This window comes from Pseudoliparis swirei, chromosome 18 (assembly GCF_029220125.1).
Source record: "Pseudoliparis swirei isolate HS2019 ecotype Mariana Trench chromosome 18, NWPU_hadal_v1, whole genome shotgun sequence".
Lineage (NCBI taxonomy): Eukaryota > Metazoa > Chordata > Actinopteri > Perciformes > Liparidae > Pseudoliparis > Pseudoliparis swirei.
In genome coordinates, this window is record NC_079405.1 from 27,688,780 (window position 1) to 27,714,783 (window position 26,004).

The following is a 26,004-nucleotide window of genomic DNA, read 5'->3' on the forward strand; positions in this document are numbered from 1 at the left end:
ATGTAGAAATCTTTGCAAATTTATTAAAAAAGAAAAACTGAAATATCACAGGCTCATAAGTATTAATGATTAATCCGAAATAAAATGAACTTTTTGGATTTTAGCAAATTTTAGCTCCAGGTTTTTCTTTTCTTTTTGGAACCGGCTCGAACTAAGACCGCATTCGAAGGCCAGAGTGTTCACACCCGTTCCAAAGATCCACGCTCAAACGCGGGATGAAAACCTTGGCTTACGAAGACGAGCGAGACGTGAAGATGAGGCCCAAAAAAATGCGAATCGCGTTCGCTTTCACGCGTCCACATTCCTAAACACGACATGCTTCTGTCCATCCCGGAGAAGAAATCCTCTTCACTTTTTCCCCCCGTGAAAGTTTTTTTCTTTTTCTTGGGGGGACTTTTTCCTGATCCGATGTGAGGTCAAAGGTCAGGGATATCGTATGTGTACAGATTGTAAAGCCCTCTGAGGCAAAAAAAAAAAAAATCGTAATTTATGATATTGGGCTGTATAAAATAAACACATTTAATTGAATTTAATTCAAAATGGGCACTTTTTCCAAATTGTTGGTATCCAAAAAGGGGATAAAGCCGCAAAGGTCTTTGATTTCTTTCATGTTTCATCCTTCTCCCTGCACTCAAAACCAAGGCGGCCTCGGCCCAGTCGGTTTAAAGGGGTCCCCCCCCCACAGAGCCAGCTGGAGATCAGAGTTTTGGGGGGGAGTGTGAATACTTCAGCGTTCCGCGTGTGCTTCAGAAACCCCGGATAGAGACGCCTCGCCGCTCCCTCTCCCCCCTCAGCATGTCTCCGGCTATCAGCTGTCGGCCCGAGTCCCAGCTGCCCGGTGTGTGTTGACTCCACCGTGATCGCCATCAGCATTTGCCACATGAAAGGAGAGGAGACTCGTGTTCCTATGAAAAATAAATGTAAAAAGCAGATGAGAAATAAAGATGAGGAGGCCGCGTCGGCGACATTTCAAACCCAGATAAAGCCGTTGAGGTATCAGGCGTGTTGTTTCTGACCATATCATGCAGCACATGAATCAGTTAAGATATGAATATAATAATCTGGGGGTGGGGGGATCAGATCCTTTTGAGGCTCGACAACGTTCTTGCACACTCGAGATAAGACTCCCAGCCTTGGGGGGGGGGGGGGGAGACAGACATGTATTTACATTATCTCTCATCCTGTGCTTTGATAGAGACACACAAAAAGATATGTGTATGCATGCTTCTGAAGGGAGTAAACCTGTTAGGCTCTCCGTCTAAAATTACCAGGCGTGCGTGGCAGGAGGCATGGAGGCTCTCCGAGGTATGTCCCCCATGAGCCGGCCGCCATGCTTTTTATCACAGTCCTCTTCGTGGATTTTTAAAAAAAAGACGGTGGACGGAATGTTTGTTGGGGAAACGGGTGAATGGCTTTTTGGGGTGAATGCCCCCCTCTCTCTCCCTCCTCCCCCCTCCCCCAAACCATGCTGACGCCGTTCTGTGCAGAGGACACCGTCACTTAGAGCCCGTCGTTAAAAACCCTCGTGGATGGAGCTGTAATTGATGCTTCTTGTGTTTGTAAAGAGGGGAGAGGGGGGGCGGGGAGCAATTACATGTTCGAGACGGAGTCGGGGCGCCAGAGTCGCCCTGTGCCACGTGTGAGAGGGGCAGGATGAAAAGCAGAGCTAGTGCTCCGTGGGGACAGTTTCCTGAAAGGAGGACATAGAGACTGCAGAGCGGTCCGGGGGGAAAAAAGAAAGTTGTTCAGTTTTTCAGTAGAAATGGAAGAAGAAGAAAAATTCTCATGCAGCTATTTAAATTATTCCAGCAGCATGCAGGGGCACTTTTGGGGAGAATATACACAAATCCTGATTTAATTACTCTCCTCACTCACTTCCATCCCGGCCTTTTTTGGGAAAACCGTCCACGAATCTGTTCGGCTTTGAGTGCCAGAAAAAGTTAGTTTCTTCTATTTTTCTCGACACATTTTGCGTCACACAAACAAATATCGAGAGGCGGTCATTCAACACTCGTTGTTGGGACAGGAGGGAGGAAAGAATCGGCCTTTCAGAGCTCATCGTCACGCGAGCGTTGGGGAGATTAATAAGGAGCCGGAGAAAAAGCTGCTGAGATGGCGGCAATCTGTTGTTGTGCTGTTGATGTCGTTGTTACATAATAATAGCCGAGCTCGCTGGCTCCAACGCGGGGATCGTAAACATCAGCGAAGCCTCGCTTTAATGTCCCTGTGGCTTATTATATTTAGGTCTGTTTTAATTTTATTTTTATAACATCAATGTGGGAAATAAAGACCGCTCCTCGTGTGACTTCTAAAGTAGCCGAGATGCATGTCGGATGCATGGAGGGCTGTGAATGATAAGCGTGGGTCCCCTCTGTCCTCTGTTTATGAGTCGTGGACCCCACCGGTGCTCGATGACAAGTTTAAAGTGAACATTGACTCCACCTTTTTGTTTTGGATTCAGTGGGTCTCCATTGGTCTGGAGGCCTTTTGTCCATCTCCTTATGTTAAACAGCCCTGTTTTGGTTGCAGTTGGGGTGTGTGTGTGTGGGGGTGGGGGGCTCACCTCCACCACCCTCCCCGTCCCGGGCCAGTGGATTCGGGGGAAGTGGTTTTAATTCACATGCAAATGGCCCCCAGAGCACCAGTCATTCACGCCGCTAATTACACCCAATGTCGGGCGGCTGACTTGCTGACATCACACCGGGGAGATTAGCATGCAGAGGGGAGGGGGCAGGGATGGATTAACCAACGGGCCTACCGGGCCCAGGCCTAGGGGCCCATGAGCTCAGGGGGCCCCTAGGCCTGAGCCTCCGCGCATGACGTCGCTGTAATTAACATTGTATTGATATGAATATGATGATATGACACGATGCGCCGTAGCCGGTATATGCTGGGCTTAAGTCATTCATGTCAGTAACAGGGCCCCAATAGTCCTACTGAGGGATGGATTATCGAACGAGCCTACCGGCACCAGGGGCCCATGAGCTCAGGGGGCCCCTAAGCCAGAGCCTCTGCGTGAAGTAGCTGTTATTAACTTTGTATTGATATGATGATATGACACGATGCGCCATAGCCGGTATATGCTAGGCTTAAGTCATTCATGTCATGGTCATATAATTCACGTTATGTTGTCTGCTCAGCTCCGGTATCGTTGTTCCATACGGACTGTTTTGTTAGCGATGTTTACATTTTTTTTAAATTACTTTTTTACTTTTTATTTATTTTTTGCGGGTGGGGGGGGGGGGCCTTGACACGTCCAGGCCCAGGGGCCCGTGGTTTCTTAATCCGTCCATGGGGGGGGGTGGGAGGGGGGGCGGGTCAAGTCAACCAAAGAATTGCCGTAAAACAGGAAGTACGAGCCTCTGACCCGAAACGACGGCTTCAAAATAAAAGCTTTAAATTTACTTTGATTTCATCTTTTCAGAAATGAATATAAATCAATTAAGTCTTCATCCAGACTAAGTTCATAAAGAGTGATTAGGTGTTCATGGGTAGGTTGGATATGAAATATTCTAAACTATTAATTTGGCTTGAAAACAAGGCCTTCCAGTGGATTTCTCAATAGATTATATTATATTATTGGCTGCTTTACTCAGTGTTCCACCACATAGAGTCCCCAGTAGTGTGTGTTGTTATAGTTATCACTCAGGTATTTCCCGTTGCAACATTTTTTTAAATGTAGTTACAAAAACAACACCTAATTTGCATATATGATTGAATTTAGCAATTTATATAGATATATAGCCCACAGAATACAATGATGTCCTCCAGTGGGTAGATTACTTCTGGAGATTTAGTTTTCATGGGTTGTGGAGGTCTGGATCGTAATCATTCATCATTTCTGTCATATTCATTGAATGTGTTTATGTAACTCTGTATTGCTGTCCATCTGGTCACATGACTCTATTCTTCTGTCCCTCCTGGAGAGGACTCCTCCTCTCTTGCTCTCCTGAAGGTTTCTTCCCTTGTTTTTCTCCGTGCATTGTAGCGTTTAATTCAGCCAAATAATAATCCCACGCCGTTTTTAAAAAAAAGTTGCTTTTGCTTTGGCAAACACAAACCGGAAGTGACCGCGTGATGTGTGCGCACTTTGCAAACCGGTGGAGGATTAAAGCGGCGCAGTGGGACGGACCTGCAGCGAGTGGAGCAGCTCCAGCGCTCCGTGCCTTTTACGCAGCGAAAGTCCGCGCGGACCTTCACTCCCAGCCGGCAGCAGCAGCTCCTCTTCCCGAGGGTGGAGATTCATCTCGGATTCTTTCTTTTTTTGTGGAGGGGGGGGGGGGGGTGGATTGTTCAACACATTTCAACGGACTACACACGCGCTCTGCTTTGGATCAGTAAACGGGGATCTGGCTTTACGCGCGTCGAAGTCTTCGCGTTTCTCTTCCTTTTGCTGAAACTCCCGAGTGTGTTTGCGGAGAGCAGAAGGGGGGGGGGGGGGGGGAGGTTGACAAAAGGCTTTTTTTAAACGCAGGGGGTAAATGTAGCAGGGAGGAGGAGGAGGAGGAGGAGGAGGAGGAGGGGGGTGCAGACGCCACACAGCGGGTGAGAGCGGGGTGTTTTCGTGGCAACGCTGTGGCGTGTTGTGGAGTTGCGTGTACGACACATTCTGCAAAAGGAGGAAGATGCATTGTTTTAACTCCCGCGCCGCCACCAGCAGCACCGAGCTCCGGGCTATGGCGTCTTCCCCCCGCCGCAGTTTGTAAGAAGGTAAGCAGCTGATTGTTGATCATGTTTGTGTTTGGATGCGTTTTTTGTTGTTTTTGTTTTTAAATAGCGCGACGGACGATCCATATGGTGCGTAATGGGAACGATAACCAGGTCACACATGTAGGCCAATGAAGTATAACATCTAAATCATGTCAGATGTTTCGCTTTTACACTCTTTATGAAATCTGTGCGTCAAATAGTCGCAGGAAGATTTTTTTTTTAAACGTGCCGGATTTAAAGTCTGCGCACTTTCCAACTAAGACGCACCTTATTTCTCTGCGTCTCTTTTGCTCATTCACGACGTGAAACCGCGTGTTATTTGGATGTGAGGAACCCCCAGAATGCAGAGTTCTCTCTAAAGCCGTATAGCACTGGGTTGTATCCCCCACCCCACCCAGCCCACCCCCCGGGGCGCAGTGGTCAAGCTACTGTGCGCTTTCCAGCACTATATGAAGTCTTTGTTGTTCCAACTCTGTGCCATATGGATTACTAGCTTTCTTGATAAGTAAAGATATTAAGATAATAAGCACCCGTCAAATATGAAGTGCATTCTTCCACATCGACATGTTATTATCCTATTGTCGTGTTTATGAAGTCGTTCCAGTTAACCGGCTCTCTTAATTTCCCGTTGGCTGCTCTGGAATCAAGTGGTGGCATTACCGCTGCTCCGTGGCAGTTATTTTAAGGAGAGCGTTTTGAGACTCAATGCAGGCTAATTGAGCCATTTAGATGGCTACTTCTCTCTTTTTTTAGCAGTGTATAGGGTCACTGGATTAGCACATGAATGGACTGACAGGGGGATAATGAATAATGGAGCTCCAGCAGCTGGCCGCGGGATCATTGGACTACTTTGGGGTCTGAGAGAGGCTCAAAACACCTATTGAGTTGAGTGGGAGCCTGAACGCAACACAGTTTCTGGCCTGCGTTTGTTGCTGATTTTCAAGTTAACATTATATTCCAATTAAATAGCTAGAAGGACCGAGTCGTAGGCCAGGAGAGCGACGCCTGGTGAAGCCATTCACCGAGGACCTGGCAGTGTGTCCCGCTGTCTGGGCCGAAGCTTTGACTCCCCCGGTTCCCCTCCAAAATAGTTTAATTTAGAATTATTAAGTAATGTGATCCTGAGTATCGCGTATTGTTGGCTCCCTACCGGTGCGAGTCCTGTACCATTCTCTTCTGTGTGTGTGTGTGTGTACAGTGTATGTGTGTGTCACAGCGATCTCCATTCACAAGTTACTTTAAGTTGCATTATAAAGCTAGTTAAGCTAAGTCCCAATTATTACTATACTTTCCGCTGGCTTTCGGGTTGCAATGAGTAGAAACATGTCAGATGACTGAGTTCTGCACATAAACAATTATAATGTAATTAATAACTAATAATCCTTTCCCAACTACATCTCCCACGAGGCTAACGAGGAGCGTTCCAGAGGTTTTGTACTTTGTAATCATTTAAACGCCGGCTCTCCTACGTTTCCCATAATGCAACTCAACGGCCCACTTCTCCTTCACACACTCGTAATGCTCCACGATGAAGAATGTAAATCTCACGCCCAATTTGAGTTTCACGTGACGCGATGGACGTCGGTTGCCATTAAAAACACACACAACGTGTGTGTGTGTGTGTGTGTGTGTGTGTTCCAGTCGGGGTTCGGGCCAGCAGGTATTGGCTGTGTGTAATGTGCTGTGACAGGTGGACCCGGGCCACATGTCTCTGTGTCCTCGCATCTGGTTCTGACTAATTGGACCGCTAATGGAAACCGGTTTGTCTTTGTGGGGAAACACCTCCAGTCACGTTCAACTGAGACCGGCGGCACGCAGCCGGCGGCACGCAGCCGGCGGCACGCAGCCGGCGGCACGCAGCCGGCGGCACGCAGCCGGCGGCACGCAGCCGGCTGCGAGCCCGGTGGAGGTACGAATCATCGTCATCATCATTGTCATCATCATCATCATCATCATCATCACTGAAGCCCCAACAACAGCTTTCAAAACACCGAAAGTTGTGTTCAACAAAAGGCCACGAAGGAGAAGAAGATAATTGCACTAGAAGAAGGAGGAAGAAGAAGGAGAAGGAGGTTAAGAACAAGGAGGAAGGAGAAGAAGATAATTGCACTCTTAGAAGAACAAGAAGGATGAGGAAGAAGAAGAAAAAGGAGGAGAAGAGGAAGAAGGAGAAGATAATTGCACTAAGAAGAACAAGGAGGAGGAAGAAGATGAAGAAGCGGAGGAGGAAGAAGGGTCTTGGCGGCAGTGTGTGCGCCCAGCTGTTCTCTCTCTCCACTCTCGCCGTCTGAAGATGGGATTCTAATAATCCGATTTTAATAATCTGTCCTTCTCCCGTGATGAAGAGCTTCAGCGGTTCATGGAGCGAGACTCCGGGAGGCCGTCGGATGTTTTTCTGAATGTTATCTTGGAGACGGCCTCCTCGCCCTGAGGTCACGGAGATCACCGCCGCCCTGTGTTTGCTTCTCAGAGCCGATCCTCACTCGACCCGTTAGCTTATTGACTCAGATGCTAAATACCAGTTTTTAATTTAGCTTGTTCAGCCAAATGTTTGAGATCACGAGTGCGGGCGACCCGAAGCGATCGAACCGAGTCTCGGCAACACGTCCGTCTCCGGTTACGGATTAACCCCTCCCCCCTCCACCGTTACCCCGGGTTACAAAGACTAATCTAGACCAACGAAGGCGATGATAATTAACCCGATATGGTGAATCATTGTCCGCTGACATCACGCTCACACATCCGACAACAATACAAACCTCACGCTCCCATCGACCAATCACACGCCGGCGTTTTACATCCGAACGTCGCGTTCGGATAAAGAACGTTCCAATTTCTCTCGACCGTGACGAGGCGACCGTGATGCGCTCGACTCGTAGGACAAAAGTGCCTCAACTCTCTCCTCATTGGACACGGCGTGGATTAGAAGGGGAAACTCGGGGGGATTAGGTTCCAGCGGAGGGGAAATCCCAGGCATGTGCACGAAGTGTGCTGGTAGGGTGGAAGGAGAGGGGCGGAGCTCCAGGCTCTGGTCGGCCCACAGTGTGTTCTGGGGAGATGGGGGAGGGGGGGGATTCACTCAAACATCTGAGCCCACATCTGGACTAGCGAGGGCAAAAACTGCTACTCGGAAATATAATGTTGCCCCCATAATACCCTCTAATAGTTATGATAATTAAATGGCGTTTTGTTTTGTTGAATAAATATAATTTAAAATAGAAATAAAAAAAGAATAATAGTTGTTAGAAGCTGTTTCAATTTTTTTATAACAATGAATAACCACAAAGAAAAAAGAATACAATTGTTGCCCCTGATATCACGAGGAGAGGGGCAACACATGCCCCCATAATGTCCTCTAATAATTATAATAATTTAATAGCGTTTTGTTTTGTTCAATAAATATAATTTAAAATTAAAAAATAATAGTTGTTGGAAGCTGTTTGAATTTTTTTAGAACTATAAATAACCACAAAGAAATAAGAATACCATTTTAAATGATTGTCTGATTATAAGAAAACATTTTGAATCTGTGGACCACTGCCTAATAGTCTAATTATTGCCTTATATTCTTATTATTGCCATTTTTATGACAATTGCTTTTAAACTGTAAGCCTAAATAAGTATATTTATTATTTTTGAACAAAGGTTAAATGTTATTTCACAAATTTGAAAAGGTGCCCCCAATTTCTTTTTAAATGCTCCTGGATTTCAGTCAGTGGGGGGAAATTGCCCCCTAAAACATATGTAAGTGTTCCTCCGGTGGGTTCTGATCCGGTGGGTCGAGAGAGAGAGAAGAGAGAGAGAGGGAGAGGGAGAGGTGTGTCACATGTCCCTCGCCTCCACATTGAACTCCACACACTTATCCGTGCACGGGGTGTGTGTGACGTGTCCTTCTCGGGAAGGAATGCGGTGTGTGAAATGCTTTCCTTCAGCTCCGTCTATTTGTATAGTCTTATCACCCCCCCCCCCCCCCTCACCCCCCACCCCCCAGGCAGAAATAGCTGCTCGCCAGCTGGCTGCATGTCAGAAGACTGGAAGAGTCCCGACGAGCGTAATCCTTCACGTCCTTTTGTCTGTCGCCGGGTAGAAATGCACAGATTATTTAGGGGTTAATTTGTAAATACATATGTTTTAGGGGGCAATTTTCCTCCACTGACTGAAATCCAGGAGCATCGAAAAAGAAATTGAGGGCACTCTTTGAACCTTTTGAAATAACATTTAACCTTTAGAAAAATAATAAATACTTATTTAGGCTTACAGTATATGAGCAATTGTCATAAAAATGGCAATAATAACATTATTAGGCAATGATAAGACTATTAGACTATGAGGCTTATTGTAATGAAGTCTCTACATGTGTAGAGGCCCATCTCCAGTGTTCTAGTGGTACATTGTGTTATCGCCTTAGAAGACTAACGGAGGGGTAGAAAACCCGTGAAACCCTTTTTATGTGAGCGCAGCTGAAAACATTTATGCTGCTGAGAGAAGCTATAAAACTGGCCTTCCTTTGAGCCACAAGAAGAACTACATTAATATTTACAATAAAAATCATTATTTATAACCTCCTCAATGTTTTCATGGAAAAACACCAAATTGTGCTCCGCCAATCGGCCGTGAAGTGCTTTGTTCGTAGAGACTCGACCCGTGGACGAGAGGCTGGGGCTCGGCCAGCGCTCCACGCGGCGCTGTCTGCCGATCAAGCGGCGTCCCGGTGTCTCTAAGCTCCGCCTCCCGGTGTCCGTCTGGCGCGGTAATGGGATTGTCTCCCCGATCTGGCTGCCTGAGGGCGAGTGAGATGCAACCTTATGGCCACCCAGAGGCCTCCTCTTCACCCAGAGGCCTCCTCTTCACCCAGAGGCCTCCTCTTCATCCAGAGGCCTCCTCTTCATGCAGAGGCTCCCGGCGGTCAGGAGGTCTGTGTGTCTGAGGGTCTCCACTCGGGGAAAGTGACCCGGCGTCGGAAACACACGAAGGCAAAGGGTTAAACTGCCCCTAAAGAAATATAATTGTACCCCTGATATCACGAGGAGAGGGGCAAAAAGATGCCCCTTATTTTAGATTATTTAATAGTGTTTTTGTTTTTGTTGTGTGTCCTTTCTGTATTGCCTGTACTAGGTAGGTAGACCCAAAAAAATCAATAAATATAAGAAATAACTAACGTGTGTGTGTGTGTGTGTGTGTGTGTGTGTGTGTGTGTGTGTGTGTGTGGCGCTGCTTTCCATCACTCCTGCCTCCTGCTTGTAATAATAAACTTCTCGTTTCTTGGTGTTTTTTAACAGGTAGTCTGAGGTTACTGTACTTCTGGTGATTAATGGAGTCTCCAACAGGCGCCCGGCCACCGCAGCATGACGGCGTGTTTCTGTTGGAACTCTACCCCCCCGATGTGTTCATGTTTACATAGCGGTTTAATAAACCCAGACTCCGTTCGGTGGTTTGCTCTGAGGTCAAATAAAGGTTAACCCTCGTTTCTAATCCATCTCCTACTGCAGTAAATCTTTTATTCAAACGTTCCCCGTCGAACACACAGCGCTCCGCCGGCCTGACGCTCTTCGTCTCTCTCGTCGCAGGAAGATCTGTGTGCACTGCAAGTGTCGCCGTGAGGAGCATGCAGTGACCGCCATGCCGGTGGAGATGGAGAAGACGGTCACCAAGCTGATGTACGACTTCCAGAGGAACTCCACCTCGGACGACGACTCGGGCTGCGCCCTGGAGGAGTACGCCTGGGTGCCGCCGGGACTCAAACCCGAACAGGTACCGGCAGCGAGCGTTTCCATTTTTTAGGTCGATAGAAGCGTTTCATGGAAGCTGGTTTCATTCGGTTGATGAGCTGAAAGCAATGAAGTGAAGAGGCCAGAGCCATGTTCTCCCCGCCGGGGGCCGAGGTCACACGTCTGACCCCGGGGTCAAGGTCGGGAATGTTTACGTTACGCATGCGCGCCGGCCGAGATTCTCGGCGACTCGCCAGGTCTTACATCCGTGAGATCGTCTTTCCTGCTTCCGCCCTTCAAAATAAGAGCTCAACATGGACCATTTTGTTACAATTTTTTGTTTCGGCATCAACATATTTCTTCCTCCGAATTGACAATCTGACAGAAAAAGTTTGAGAACCACTTGAGTTAGCATGTAGCTCGATGCCCTTCAAAACAAGAGCTCAACATGGACCATTTTGTTAAACATTTTTGTGGCGCGGTCCGGCATCGACATCTTTCTTCTCACCTCCGGGGAACTGAGGTCACATGTCTGACCCCGGGGTCAAGGTTCTCGACTTGTTTGTATATATATATATAATACCTCTGTAACAGTTGAGCCATGATGGAAACTGGACTGAATAACCTTGGAAATAAAACTAAATAGTGACAAATCAAAAGTGTTTTTAACAATCTACGTCAAAGGGTTGTGACTAAAACATAAAACCCATAAACTACTCCCCAACACATTGTTAAATATCTCTCTTTGCATTTGATTATTGTTTATTTGAGTGTAGAAATAGTGTACAAAAGAAATGATCTCTAATATTATAACATAAATCCATTTAATTTGAAACCTTCAAAATAAAAGCACAGGATATGTTTCTTACATTTATTTAAGAAAAGGTGATGAACATGTCTTTCAAGTTTTCAGGGGCCACATGAAATGATGTGGCGGTCCGGATTTGGCCCGCGGGCCTTGTGTTTGACACCTGTGGTCTACGTGACGGGTGTCAAACAAAAGGCCCGCGGGCCGAATCTGGCCCCACACGTCATTTTATGTGGCCCCCTGACGGCTTTAAAAACATCCGATCATCTTTTCTTCAAGAAAGTTAAGAAAAATATCCCGTGCTTTTATTTTGAAGGTTTCAAATGAACGTTAAAATTGGAGAAATCTTCTTATGTACCATATTTCTACACTTGAATAAACAATAATCAAATGCAAAGAGAGTTATTTAACACTATATCGGGGTCTAGTTTCATACCGCGTTTCAGTTCCAGCCCTTAGGGGGCCGTGATGCCGATGTGTTCGGCGCCTCTGGTCCAGATGAAAAGTGTCCATCGCGATCGTGATTTCTATTCCCCCCCCGACCTGCCGTCCAAGTCGTTCAAGCTGTGGAAACACGCGGCGTGACCTCTGCTCCAAAGGAGCGGAAGCTCACCCCGACGTGGAGCTTTTCAAACAGCCGGCCTTCCTTCCTCTGCACGAGCTAAAGAACGAAAGGGAGGACGAGGAGGGAGACGGTAAACACAAAGCTAATCTCCGGGATCTAAACGGAGGGTTTGGGTTTCCCCCCGTCGGGAGCCCGGCGGCGGCGGCGGTGGAAAGTCGCCGCTCTGTAACGAGAGATTTCAGACCGTATTCAATCGGATGGATCTGAGAATTACGAGCGCAATAGCTCGCCACTTACCGGGGGGACTGAAATACAGACGGCGGTCGCGTGAAACACGGCCATTACCGCGCGGCGGGAGGTGTTATTATAGTGCGGAGGAGCAGCGCCTGCCAACATTCTCTCTCTCCCGCCGTCTCCCCCTCGCGCTCTTCTCTCTCCATCCTTCCTCAAATATAATTATGCGACGTTGCCAAGTTACAGCTCGTCGAGGGCCAAGAATGTTACTCGGCATTGGCCTCTCTATCTGGCTTTTAAATATTTATTTGTTCTCCCCCCCCAGTCTGCAGACCAATGTGCAGACTCTCCTCGGCGTGGACCAGGATGTTGATTTCCCTTGAATACTGAATAAAGTTTCAGGGTTATTGGTGCAAAGCAGAAGAGTTTCCAGTTTCTGAGAGAGAGCCACAGCTCTGGTGTGGATTCATGTCCTCGCCGGTTTAAAAAGGTACCCAAGGCGAGTTTGACCTGTTTCCAAAATGGACCCGAGGAGAATCAGCACTAGTTAGCACGGTGGTTCTCAAACTGTGGGGTGGTGCCCCTCTAGTGGTGCGCCGAGGCATTACAGGTGCGGCGCAAGGGGAAATGCAGATGTTTTTATATTTCAAGTTATTGAGGAACTTCACATATTCTAAAGTACACAGACATAGAACTAGGTAATGAATAAATAAAGAGCAAGATGCATGTACTTTCGAGTAAATGTTTACGTTACGCCGTTAACAGGTTAGCCTACGCTGCGCACGCGCGACGGCCGAGAGATCGTCTTTCCCGCTGTTGCCCTTCAAAACAAGAGCTCAACATGTCAACCATTTTGTTACAATTTTTTGTTGCGGCATCAACATATTTCTTTCTCCGAAGTCGGGCTTGACAGCAAAAGTGTGAGAACCACTTGAGTTAGCATGTAGCTCGCTGACCTTCAAAATAAGAGCTCAACATGGACCATTTTTGTTAAACATTTTTGTCGGGGAGGTGCGGCATCGACATCTTTCTTCCTCAAAAGTGGGACGTGGCGGAAAAGGTTCCAGAACCACCTGAGTTAGCTAGCATGTAGCTCGATGCCGCGCTACACAACCTCACCGAGCTGCTAGCTTGGCTGTGGACTTCTAGTCCTTTCCGTATTGTCTTAATTTTCGTGCCAATTCTAGGCCTTTTAAAAAAAGAACGGGAGCATTGAATCACACATCTCACCAAAAGACGTGAGAAGAGAAGAAGACGGAGAGAATGAGAGAGCCGCTAACTCCGCTCACTCGGCTATGAAAACAACGTTGCGTTAGCCGCAACGACCGCGCGCACTTTCCTCAACAATATGAACGTCTCTCTCCAAATAACCGCTGGAAAAGTGGCTCGTTGAGAGAATGCGAGGGCCGGGGCCTGGCGCTGTCTTTTCCCCTCTCGTGCTGTCTGGTCCATTAACGACAATAGAAACCAGCTGTTGCCGATCCGATCGCTCTTGTCACTCAGTTGCAAAAATCCTCGCCGCTTCGGCTTCTTACGAAAACACTCCTCTGCGTACGACCGTTCGCAGAAGAAGAAGAAAATATATATCTCTCCCTGTCTTTAGTTCCGTCTGCTTTCGATTACAGTTATTATCGCAAGCTGCTCCTCCTGCCTCTCGCTGCAACCGTGTCCATTATGTACGTGTGTGTGTGTGTGTGTGTGTCATGTAAGTGTGTGTGTGTGTATCTGTCTTTAGATCTTTTCCTCGGGAACGTACCTTTCACCTCTAGATTGTAACCCCGTTGTTATTGCTTCGGAATTTATCATTAGCTCTCTGCGAGCATGTGTATGTGTGTGTATGTGTGTGTGTGTTCATGTGGAAGCACAGGCGCTGTGTGATTTATCAGTGCTTGACCATAGTCAATCTTTTATGAATACCGCCCCCCTCCCCCGCCGGCGTCCTCCAGCCGGCGCTGCTGGCCCGTTGGCGCCGCGTCCCCCTCGCCAACGCCGGTGTAAGCCAATGAAAACAGAGCGGACAGAATCAAGTTCCTGCTCTGGATGCTGCCCGGCGACAGACGCTGGACATGCTCCATAAAATGCAGAACGTGTCGCTCTATGACAATAGAGACGTTCAGGGTCTCTACGGGCCGATGTGTTACAGCCGGTCTCCATCACGGTCGTCTTTAGTTTAGTTTATTTTATTAACTGGTTCCCCGTTAGCCGGCGTCTTAGCGGCCGCTAAGCTTCCCGGAGTCCACAGAAAGGACGAAATATAATACAAAGATGACGTGAAACGAACAGTTAAGAAATAACACAAAAAGAATAATAAATAAATAAAAATCAGTCGAGAAGTAAATGGTTCTTTAAGGCTTTGTGGTTCTACGAAGAACCCTCACCTACTGAGGAACCATGATTTCATTTGAGACACCTTTATAGGTTCTTTGAAGAACTCTTTAAGCACATGGTTCTTTGAAGAACCCTGGTTTGAACAGTTCTTTGTGGAACCATAAATGGTGCCTTAAAGAACCATTTTTTGAAGGTTCTTTGAGACACCTTTATGGGTCTTTAAGGACGTGTGTTTTTAAAGGATGTGTACATGTGCAGTACGTCAGTATTTCACACAAAGAAAGATCAGACGGCTACAAAAAGGGATGGAAAATGTCAGGTGGTTGATGCCCCCCCCCCAGGTGTGCCTTTAATTGTGTTTTTATTGACACGTTACAGTCCATTTCTGTTGTTCAGTTCCCTCTCGTAACCCTCTCAATGTTCCTCTTCTGTCCTTAACCTCTGCCCCCCCCCCTTCCAATCTCCATTTAAAAATCCCCCCCCCCTCCGATCACATTCACGTGTGCCGGCCTGACCCCTGTGTAGAATGAAACTATAGTGAGTTACGAGGTCTAGACACGACTCAGGTACGTTGTTGTTCTTCATCCTCTCATCCTCTCTCTCTCTCCCTCTCCCTCTCTCTCTCTCCCCCCCCCTCTCTCTCTCTCTCTCTCAGGTCCACCAGTACTACGGCTCCCTGCCGGAGGACAAGGTGCCCTACGTGAACAGCCCGGGAGAGAAATACCGCATCAAGCAGCTGCTCCACCAGCTCCCGCCCCACGACAACGAGGTGAGGGGTCCAAAACTGACCCCCCCCCCACCACCACCCTATCATCCATCCCTCTACCCTCCCCCCCTCACCCTCTGCCCTCCTTCAGGGCAATACAGAGATAAGAGAAGAGAAGGGAGGAGTCGGAGGGCGAGGTGTTTGTGTGCAAAGCGTTTTGTTCTCTAGGTGTTTCTACATCTCTAAATCGTTCCCGTATGACGTTGAGATAACAGAACTATTCATTTGTAATGACGCGTAGTTTGATGATGCTTAAAACAACTTCTTTTTGGTGCAGGTGCGCTACTGCAACGGCCTGGACGACGAGGAGAAGCGAGAGCTGAAGCTCTTCAGCAACCAGCGCAAGCGCGAGTACCTGGGCCGCGGCAACGTGCGGCCGTTCCCCGTCACCATGACGGGGGCCATCTGTGAACAGGTAGGGGACCAGATCAAAGACGCCCGGGCATTTCACCTTCACCCCCCCCCCCCTCAAAAAATGTCATCTCTGCGTGGCGAGAGTGAGTTATTGAGCGAGTGCGGCAAGATCAAAGGTCGCGGCGTGAAAGGCGATGAGTCGCGCGGCGTTCCCGGTGTTGTTGTAATGATGTACGATAAATGTTTTCTGTTGCCCTATAAAGGGCAAGAGATGCAATGCTGTGACCTCGTTGCGTTGTTGTTGTTGTTCTTCTTCTTTTTCTTCATCTTCTTCTTCTTCTTCGGAGGAGGAGGATCTCCAGGCGTTGCACGAGTCTCATTTCCCCCTAGAACCCGTTTTTAAAATCTCATTACTCGTGCGTCACGATCCAAAATATTTCATCGCAGCACCTGAAGTCCCATCAAATATCGAATGTGTTGTATCCAGAGCTTGTGTTTCTCATTTGCTCAGACACACACACACACACACAGACACACACACACACACAGACACACACACACACACACACAGACACACACACACACACACATGCATGAGGGAGAAGGTTGCTGGGACCGTGTATTGATTTAGCCCCGCCCCCTCGGCTGGATAACCTGATTGTAACTTTCGCCCCCCCCCCCCCCCCATCTCCTTAGCACCCCCCCTATCGTTTATCTTTCTGGCTCCGCTACCTTTTTTCACCTCCGAGGCAATCTCGCTCTCCTTTTTATCCTCTCATATATCACTCCCTTTCTTTTATTCTCTCCATCGTCCTCCAGCAGCCATTTAACTTACCCTCTGTCCCCCCCCCCCCCACACACACACATGTAAACCCACCCGTGTGCTTTCAGATCAGTCCAGGTATCCAGAGATGAGCCAATCGGATAAACTCGATCTCTATCGGCACCGATAATGACCGTGTAAAAGATCCCATACAATTGATTATAGACCAATTAAGAGCTCACAAAGGACTCAACATCCCATCAGTTCTTCTTGTCTCTGGTAGCCCAGCAACCAGGAATTACTTCACATTTCACGTTTCAAGATGGCGCCCATCCTTTCAGGAACCAGAAGGGGGGGTTTTTTTCGAGTTCCTCGGACCAATTCAAGCCCACGGAGGATGCGATTGGAGTCCGTCTCGACGCTCGCTGACTTCATGCAATACTTTATTGATACTGCTCTTCAAGACTTCCATAACTCAGCAACAGCTTTACAGCCTTTTTACTTTTGCAATTATCGTACGATGGAAATAAAGTAATTCTGGATGAACGTCGCATAATTAGTTAAACATAAGGAGCGAAGAAAGGTCCGCCGCTTGGCCGCTTGGTGTACGGATCTCAAGTTTCAGAGCGACTGTGGGTCAGTGGTTAGCAGGGGGTTGGCGGTTCAATCCCCGCCCTTGAGCAAGACGCATAACCTTGAATGTCTCCCTGTAGCTGTGTCTCCGGTGTATGAATGTAACATGATTGTAAGTCACTTTGGATAAAAGCGTTAAAGTAAATGTAAAATTTGAACTCCAAAAAACTAGCACAGTTATAGAATTTGAACTCTGTATCAGACTTGAGCTCTAAGTATTCACACAAGCTGCAGCCATTAACTTAAACGCTCTCCTCTTCTTCTTCTTCTTCTTCTCAGTGCGGCGGCCAGATAAACGGCGGCGACATCGCCGTGTTTGCGTCGCGCGCCGGTCACAGCGTGTGCTGGCACCCGGCCTGCTTCGTGTGCAGCGCCTGCAACGAGCTGCTGGTGGACCTCATCTACTTCTACCAGGACGGGAAGATCTACTGCGGCCGGCACCACGCCGAGAGGCTGAAGCCGCGCTGCACCGCCTGCGACGAGGTAGACCCACACACACACACACACACACACTCACTTGAACATACTGCGCCTGTAATGTTGGTAGACGCTATTTACCTTCGCATTGAAAATGCGGAAGGTTATGTTTTGATCGCCGTGTATAATTTTTATTTTTTTATTATTTTTTTTAAATTTTTTTATTTGTATGCGTGTTATTCGCATAACAAAAAAAGTTTTAAACCGAATTGGATGAAATTTGGTGGGATGGTTGGTTATTATCCGGGGACCATTTGCTTAGATTTTGGGATCGATCGGGTCAAAGGTCAAGGTCATGAAAAGGTCAACATCCTCTTGAATCGCATGCAATTTGGTGGGATGATTGGTTATTATCCGGGGACCATTTGATTAGATCTTGGGATCAATCGGGTCAAAGGTCAAGGTCATGGAAAGGTCACACTCTTCTTTTTACCATAGCGCGGTCAATTCTTATCCAATTGGCATGCAACTAATGCCAAAATGTTCATAATTCAATGCCCAATCTTGTGATATGTGAAGGTATGCACTCTACCGAGTGCCCATTCTAGTTATTTAATGTTATGTTGCAGGTGCCTATATATTAGGCCAAACTGCTGTCATAAGATTCACTCAGGCTCACTAAATGCCAGAGTTTTTTTCCCGCTCTAATGAGGTCAGTCAGCGCTGAATATCTTGATCTCCAAACCATTAGCACTGACTATCACTCTGCAGGCGGGGGACAAGGACGCCGTTAGCGCTTGAGCAGCGCCGCGGTGTTTTAGCAGCGGCACAATTCAAATGCAACCGCGCCATCTCGATCCGACTCGCGCGTCGGCCTCTTCTCCGAGTCGCCGACGGAGAGGACGACCGAAGAGCGCCGGGCTCTGAAGGAGCGCCGGGCCTTTGTCCCGTCGTTCGGCGAGCGGCGATAACTCAACGGAGGTTGTTTCTTTTAACCCTCCGAGGACCGGTGACGAACGACTTCATTCCTCCTTCCTCAGATCATCCTCGCGGACGAGTGCACCGAGGCGGAGGGGCGTCACTGGCACATGAAGCACTTCTGCTGCTTCGAGTGCGACACGGTGCTGGGGGGCCAGCGCTACATCATGAAGGAGGGCCGGCCCTACTGCTGCTCCTGCTTCGAGTCCCTCTACGCCGAGTACTGCGACTCCTGCGGGGAACACATCGGTATGCCGCCGGCGAAAAATGTCACGCTAATGTCACGCTAAATACATGAACACATGGGAGGAATCAAGTGGAACATTATCGGGCATGAAGGTGTGACCTCATTTCTATTCGCGGTGTTACGCGGAGTAGAAAAGAGCCCGCGTAGAAAGGAGGTGGCCTGGTTTCTCAGCAGTTTATGACTGAATGATGTCATGGCCTGGCATGTGAGGCAGGGCCACAAGAGACCTCAGCTTACAGAGCGCAGAAATATGTACAGCATACTATATAGATATATATACACTACCGTTCAAAAGTTTGGTGTCACCCAGACAATTTCGTGTCTTCCATGAAAACTCACTTTTATTCATCAAATGAATTGAAAATTGAATATAAAATATAGTCAAGACATTGACAAGGTTAGAAATAATGATTAATATTTGAAGTATTAATTTTGTTCTTCAAACTTCAAGCTCAAAGGAAGGCCGGTTGTATAGCTTATATCACCAGCATAACTGTTTTCAGCTGTGCTAACATAATTGCACAAGGGTTTTCTAATCAGACATTAGTCTTTTAAGGTGATTAGCAAACACAATGTACCATTAGAACACTGGAGTGATAGTTGATGGAAATGGGCCACTATACACCTCTGGAGATATTTCATTAGAAACCAGACGCTTCCACCTAGAATAGTCATTTACCACATTAACAATGTATAGTGTGTATTTTTGATTAATGTTATCTTTATTGAAAAAACAGTGCTTTTCTCTGAAAAATAAAGACATTTCTAAGTGACCCCAAACTTTTGAACGGTAGTGTATATAGAGATCATGCAGCGTGAAAGGCATGACGGTATCAAGTGACCTTTCACCCTCGGGATCTGTTTTCATCACAGACCCATGCACCAAGCGTCAGTTCAATACAAATATAAACATCAGACGGCCTGTAGTGTCAGGAAAAAAACCCTCTGAGAGGAGAAACGGGGGATTTTTCAATGGGAAACCTTCAAATTAGCACATTAGTGTGTGTGTGTCTATGTGTGTGTGTGTGTCCTGCCCCAACAGGATGCCTAGGTGTGATTTCGCCACATATCTCTCAACAAATGTGCTCTGCAATTATTCTTTAGACAGGATATAGAGAGGTATTTGGCTAAAAAAACACAACTGATTATAAATGGAAACCATCAGAAAAACATGCTGCAACCAGATGGAAGCCATTAGCAAATAGCTGGTTTTCTTTTTTCTCGCTGCAAACAACTGCAGGCGTCGTCAAAAACAGCAACGTGTTTGTACAATGCTGGGAAAAGCTCCACAACGACTTTGCCCCCAGGAACCGTTAAGTTACGGCCTCCGGCTCTTATTTTCTCTCCCCACAAGCGCCACTATTTTCACATAAAACAACATTTTAACTCGCCAAACTCCCAGCGCTTTGATATCCACATGGCGCTCCGTATTTTAATTGTGCGTTTACAGATGAGTCCCATGATGCCGTTTGACAATAAACCCGTCCGTGCGTCTCTCCCGCCCGCAGGCATCGACCAAGGCCAGATGACGTACGACGGGCAGCACTGGCACGCCACCGAGGGCTGCTTCAGCTGCGCCCGCTGCAAGCGCTCTCTGCTCGGCCGGCCCTTCCTGCCCAAGCAGGGCCAGATCTTCTGCTCGCGCTCCTGCAGTCTGGGGGAGGAGCCCAACGGCTCGGACTCCTCCGATTCGGCCTTCCAAAGCGCCCGATCCACCAGGGAGTCCAGACGCAGCTCCAAGGCGGGGAAGAGCGGCGGCGAAGGAGGCGGGGGTCAGACCGAGAGATTCTCGGGCGAGGTGGACCCGCTGTCTCTACAAATGGATCTTCTGAGTCTCTCCAGCCAAACGCCCAGTTTGACGCGCGAGCCTCCTGCCTGGCAGAGTCAGGAGCAAGCGGGCGACGGCTATAACTACGAATCCCAATCGGACCCGACTGGCAACCCCACCCCTCTGCAGCTCCTGAGCCAGTGCAACGTCAGGACCGCCTACAACCCCGCCTGCTCCGTGCAGAAGATTCAACAGCAGGATCACAGGGTCAAGGAGAGCGACGGCTTGAAGAGGCCACCCATCTCAGCCATGAAGGGCCACTCTATGAACGACATGTGGTTCCAACAACCGGCTCCAGAGAAGTACTACCCCCCCAAGCTGAGGACCCAAAAGAGCTTCACGGAGGTGACCCATTGCTCTCAGCACCACGACGGCTTCTCCTCGGACAAGCGCTCGATCAGTTTGCACGGCTTCCAGAGGGACAGGGAAAGAGAGACGGGGCCTTCGGCAGCGACCCAGATGGCAAGAAGCAGGAACCCCATCAATGCACTTAACTTCACGGAGCAACTGACCCCTCTGGAGCAGACCCCCAGAGGATCCATGGAGTCCCTGGCCCTGTCCAATGCAACAGGTGGGTGAAATAGCAGCCGTTAGACCTCGGCGTGGCCTTGTTGTCGGTTCCTTTAACTTTTCTTGGCTTCACATGGGGAAGTTGTGTGTATTGTTGGCGGTATACATCACAGCTTGTGCCATGTGATCTGAAATGCCGCCTACCGACATCAAAATTCTACTATCTTTGCCCACAGGCCAATCAGCAGATGGAGGAGGAAAGCGGCAGGAGAACCTTTCTCATTTCTCCATGCCAGACCTGAGCAAAGACTCCGGAATGAACGTGTCCGAGAAAAGCAACATGGGCACCCTGAACTCCTCGGTGCAGTTTCGGAGCTCCGAATCCGTTCACAGCCTCGCCGCCGGTCAGCCCTACCTGGAAATGGATCCTCCCAGGTCCTCCCAGTACAAGGTGCAGTACTGCGGTCACCCCGGCATGGGTATGACTAAGCTACCGCCTGGCTTCACCTTCCAAGAGGAGGATAGGGTGAGTTTGGTGAGCAGCGCCAACGCCGCCCGCCTACCGCCCATCAGTGAGCGCAGGGTGGGTGGGATCGGTGCTGGAAGAGGAGCAAGTATCCGGATAGAGGCTCCAGAAGAGACTCCCCAGAGGCGCCGGCACCACCACCACCACCGCTCCCAAAGATCCCGCCGATCCCGTTCAGAAAACGCTCTCAACTTGGTGGCAGAGCGACGGGTCAGACCTCAAGAAAGACCACAGTTCCACGTCCGCGAGGATTACGACCGCTTCCCGCCACCGAGGAGCGGCAGGGACCAGTTTGGAGGAGAAGGAGGAGGTGGAGGGAGATACCAGCCCCAACCCTTCAGGCAGTGCCCCAGAACCACTTCAGACCTGACTCTTCAGAACCCCGGGGCCAGCCACCGCTCCGGCTTGAACCAGTACTCCTGGGACGATTACGACGACGACGGCTGGTGCTCCACTTGCTCTTCGTCGTCCGAATCGGAGGACGAAGGATACTTCCTGGGCGAGCCGATCCCCAAACCCGTCCAGCTGCGCTACCTCAGCAACCAGGAGCTCGTCCACAAGTACAACGAGGTTGGAGGACCCAACCACGGCGGGCAGCTACACACCCGCAAACGCAGAAAAAGCAAGAACTGCATTATCTCCTAACGTCCCGTCAGTCCGGTAAAGAAAATTACTCTTCGTCCAGCTTGTGTACGCTAACATCTCCCGTCTGGAACAGGAACATAAATACAAGTCACAGTCCATTTATATTTAGTGTTGTTGAGTGTTGAATATCAAGTAATTGAAAGTCAGTGATGAATTACAGTCGGTTAACAGTGAAAAAGCACACGGTGTTTGCATGTTTGTTCATTTTGATGTTTCGGAATATCTCCCGAGTATTACGGCGAACGGTTACATGCGCAGTATTGTTTTAATCACGACTTAATTTCCATGCAGAAGACAAGTGTGCAAGGTAGTCAGTTTGGGACAGCTTTTAGGATATATACTGTACTATTGTGTTCAGTTCATAGTATGTACATAGATAAATGAATTAATAATTTCACTTAAGTTAAGGAAGTCCATGTACATATGGTTGTAAATGAGGCCTCACATATTTTTATATTTTGTATGGATAGAATCATTTATGGATTAAATATCTATAATGTAGATATAGAATATGACAAAAACAACGTATGCATGTTTTATTTGGCTGACCTGGTCCCGCATTTGGAATAAAGGAGTATTTCAGTGATTTGTTTTTGATTGACAGCTGGTGTTTCTCTCCGGAATAATGACAACACGTGTGTCTGGTGCTCACAACAGAGCGTAACAGTCACCGTCTCCGTCTGTTTAACGCATAAATGAATAACAAATGTGGTGTAGAGGTGAAATTTTTATGCAAAAACACCCACAGCAGTAGCAGACTAAAAAAGAATACCATGGCCATAGATATTCACAGAATATGTTCTGTGTAGTGTTAATAGGGTAAGCTGTCCCTCAGCGTTTTTTAGCGGCACTTGATACTGGTATCGCCAGCCCCTGCGGTAGAAGGGTGAAACAGTTGTGGCCGGGGTGGTTATTGTCTCTTCATCATCCGGCTGGCCACCACCACCGCTTGGGTATGTATGGGATGGAGGGGAAGCTCCAAACGATGTGTGTACTGTGTACTGCCCACCCCCTCTGTGTGTGCCTTACGCCCAGGGGTGGTGCAGTTCCCCAGTCAGTGATGGCAACCTGTCAGAACACTCTCGGTACTAATGTTCTGAGGATGCGGGGGCTATGTTGAATTTCCTCAGCAAGGAACTTGATGATGACGTTGGAGCTGTGCATGGCCGTGCAGTCGGGTACAGGGAGTAGAGGAGAGCTCACTCAACACGATCCCCTGTTGCAGGCTGGTCTCCTCGGCGCTGCTGCGGGGCGCGGGCTGCTTCACGAACCGAGAGCAAAAGAATGTATTCCTCGCCTGGGGAGGGAGGAGAGAGGAGCTTCATGGTCTTACGGGAGGTCGAAGCGGCTCTTTTATTTCCGCCATATTTCGAGTCAAGGCGGCGTTACGCGGCGGCGGCAGCGCCAATCGCCAGTGACTGAGGACGCCAGACTACTGACGGTTTTGTCCGACGCGACCTGAACATATCCCAGTCAGCACGCTCAAAACAGTCTGTAGCATAGACATTGGTGGTCCCAGCCAGCGCCTTCCTTCTTCAGCTTATGTCCCGTTAGAGCTTGGAGGGAATGCACTTGTTCTGTCCGCTGTGGTGAAAAAAATCCGGCCCGTCGATGGCTGAAATGGTGGGTAGTGGGGTCGATTGGCTCAGACGCGTCAGCCTAACCAGCGCGCCAGCTCTTCCCCCCCCGGTTCGGACGTTTGATCGCGATCGCGCCTAAAATGGACGGAGATAGTTCTTGTTCCTGGCGGACGTCCGAGTAAGAGTTGAAAACTGGGTAGGCGGCGAGGAGGTGATTATAGGAGCGTCACACTCCACCGGGGTTCTTACACTCGCTTGGTAAATGGAGGCGTCGTCACATTCGAATAAACAGAGCCCCATTGTCCTGGAAACAGATGCCACTGGAGTTCAGGTTTATTGCATCAGCGCATGCACGTTGGAAACTGCTGACAAAGGTTTAGGGATTTAGTTATTAAAAATCTGCCGATGACTTGTGGAAGTTTGCATGACAACGCTAAAGGCGTGGCTTTAGGGATGGTGGCGTCCATCTATGGGTCACCCCCCCCCCCCCCCATCCCAGACTGAAATATAGAGTGGATAGTGATAACTTCATATTTTAATGTTGCATCGTGATTGGGGGATGACCTCAGTGCATATAACCAAATGCTCACAAGCTAAACTCACATTTTGAACATGGCTAACATCATAGCTGCTAATCGGCGTTGTGATCGGGCCTCGCTGACATAAACATTTAGCTCAAAGATGTTCTTAATTCAAGTAAGTAAAGTGTATTTACAATACACTTACCACAGACAAAATGTCACAACATTAACACAATTTGGCCATAACAGACGCCAAAAATTTCAAAAGCCTCAGTTAGCAGCTAATGTAGCTATTAGCTCAAGTCAACCGCCCTCGTTTAAATATTGGCAGACACAGGACAGCGGGTTGTATCTGTAAGAGTTGAGCAATGTAATTGGGTTGCCTCTGACGTGCATGTTGTCTGGGGATCACTGTAGCCCCCATAATCCAAACAAACACACCGCGAATGTAGCTATTAGCTCAAGTCAAGCTAACTCGTTTAAATATTGGCCAATACAGTCGAGCGGGCTGAGCAATGTTAAACCGTAAATTGGATTGCCTCTGACGTCCATGTTGTCTGGGGATCACTGTCGCTATAGCCCCCATAATCCAAACAAACACACACATGTTTGGAACAATGTGTGTGAACGCCAATTCGCTTGATTAAAGGCGTGCGAGCTCTAACGCCGTTGACATCATCGGCGCCTTTTACTTCACCTAGCCTCAACTTCCCGAGGCGTGTGCTCCGGTTCTCACGTGCGCTCTTGGATCCACTCGGATAACCTCCCAGACGGGAGAGGAAAAGATTATTTTTGGTCGACCGTGATACGACAAAACCAGCTGCGCAAACAAGCGAGATGCATTATGTCAGATGGCCGAGGGCCCGCTCCGTAAACCTGGACTTCCCCCCCGCTTTTGAGCACGTCTTCAAAACTACAGCTGCCGACTGGTACTCACATCAGCTGCGAGTTTGGATGAGTTTTACTGCAATCAGCGTCTCCAGACGTACATTAAAACACACACTAAGTTCTATCAGCGTCATTGTGGACGTTATCGCCCTTGACACATGAGCTTTCTTTTTTTCTCTCCCCACAGCGTCATAAACTTGTGCTATTGTTGCTTCATGAGTTCCTCGCCTGGTCTTCACCCAAGCACGAGGTGTTTCGTGTTTCCATGTGTTTAATTAAAAGGCCAATGAAGGCACGACAGTGAGGATGGGGGGGGGGGGGGGGGGGGCACAGATTGCAGCCATATGCCATATTCAAGGTAGCGGCTGGTGGGGAGATAATCCTCGAGAAGCACGGAGGCCTCCGGCGGCGACGGTCGGACCGTGGACCGAGCTTCATGTATTTCTCATCAATGACTCAAAGCTACCTCATCAACATTGTCCAGAGTCTGCAGACAGTTTTATATTCATCATCCAGAGCAGTGTTCAGGAGCAGAGAAAAGACAACAGCTGGGACTACTCCTTTTGGAAAGAGTTCAAATGCCAGCCTTTTTTTTTTACAGGCTTTTTTGACTTCTCTAATCTTTATTCTTCTTGTCTACATGCCGGTCAAAAATAACGTTTCCAGTGTGCTGATACAAAAAGGTGAAGAGTTAACTAATGAAGCTAAACCACAGAAGCTCTGCCTCATTAAATAAACCAATGCACTCCTATTAAACCCTAACCCATTTAGGGTGGCTGTAGGTCAGTGGTTAGCAGGTCTGTCTTTCAATCAGGGGGTTGGAGGTTTGATCCCCGACCCAGTCGATTTCTCCTTGAGCAAGACACTTAACCCTTGCTCCCGGTGTATGAATGTAACATGGAAAGTGCCTTAAAAAGCGCAATATTAATTGCATTATTCTTAAAATAAATCAACTGCATGTAAACACAGCTCCGTGTCATGTTGTACACGTTAAT

At 48.3% G+C, this 26,004-nt stretch overlaps 1 protein-coding gene and 1 long non-coding RNA gene across 2 annotated transcripts; one reads left to right on the top strand and one right to left on the bottom strand.

The window, feature by feature from the left end:
• Nucleotide 1: 1 nt before the first annotated feature.
• LOC130208350 (uncharacterized) lies at nucleotides 2–7,665 on the bottom strand. The gene is made up of 2 exons (XR_008834401.1): nucleotides 7,470–7,665; nucleotides 2–905 (listed from the first exon to the last, which is right to left on the bottom strand). It is a non-coding gene; the product is annotated as an uncharacterized LOC130208350 (long non-coding RNA).
• On the top strand, nucleotides 4,544–22,606 carry prickle2b (prickle homolog 2b). Its single transcript, XM_056437421.1, has 8 exons — nucleotides 4,544–4,710; nucleotides 10,278–10,461; nucleotides 15,009–15,122; nucleotides 15,397–15,534; nucleotides 17,149–17,352; nucleotides 18,327–18,513; nucleotides 20,020–20,910; nucleotides 21,086–22,606. Exons 2-8 carry the CDS (start codon nucleotides 10,330–10,332, stop codon nucleotides 22,018–22,020), a joined length of 2,601 nt encoding a protein of 866 aa, XP_056293396.1. The 5' UTR covers nucleotides 4,544–4,710; nucleotides 10,278–10,329; the 3' UTR covers nucleotides 22,021–22,606.
• The last annotated feature ends 3,398 nt before the right edge of the window (nucleotides 22,607–26,004 follow it).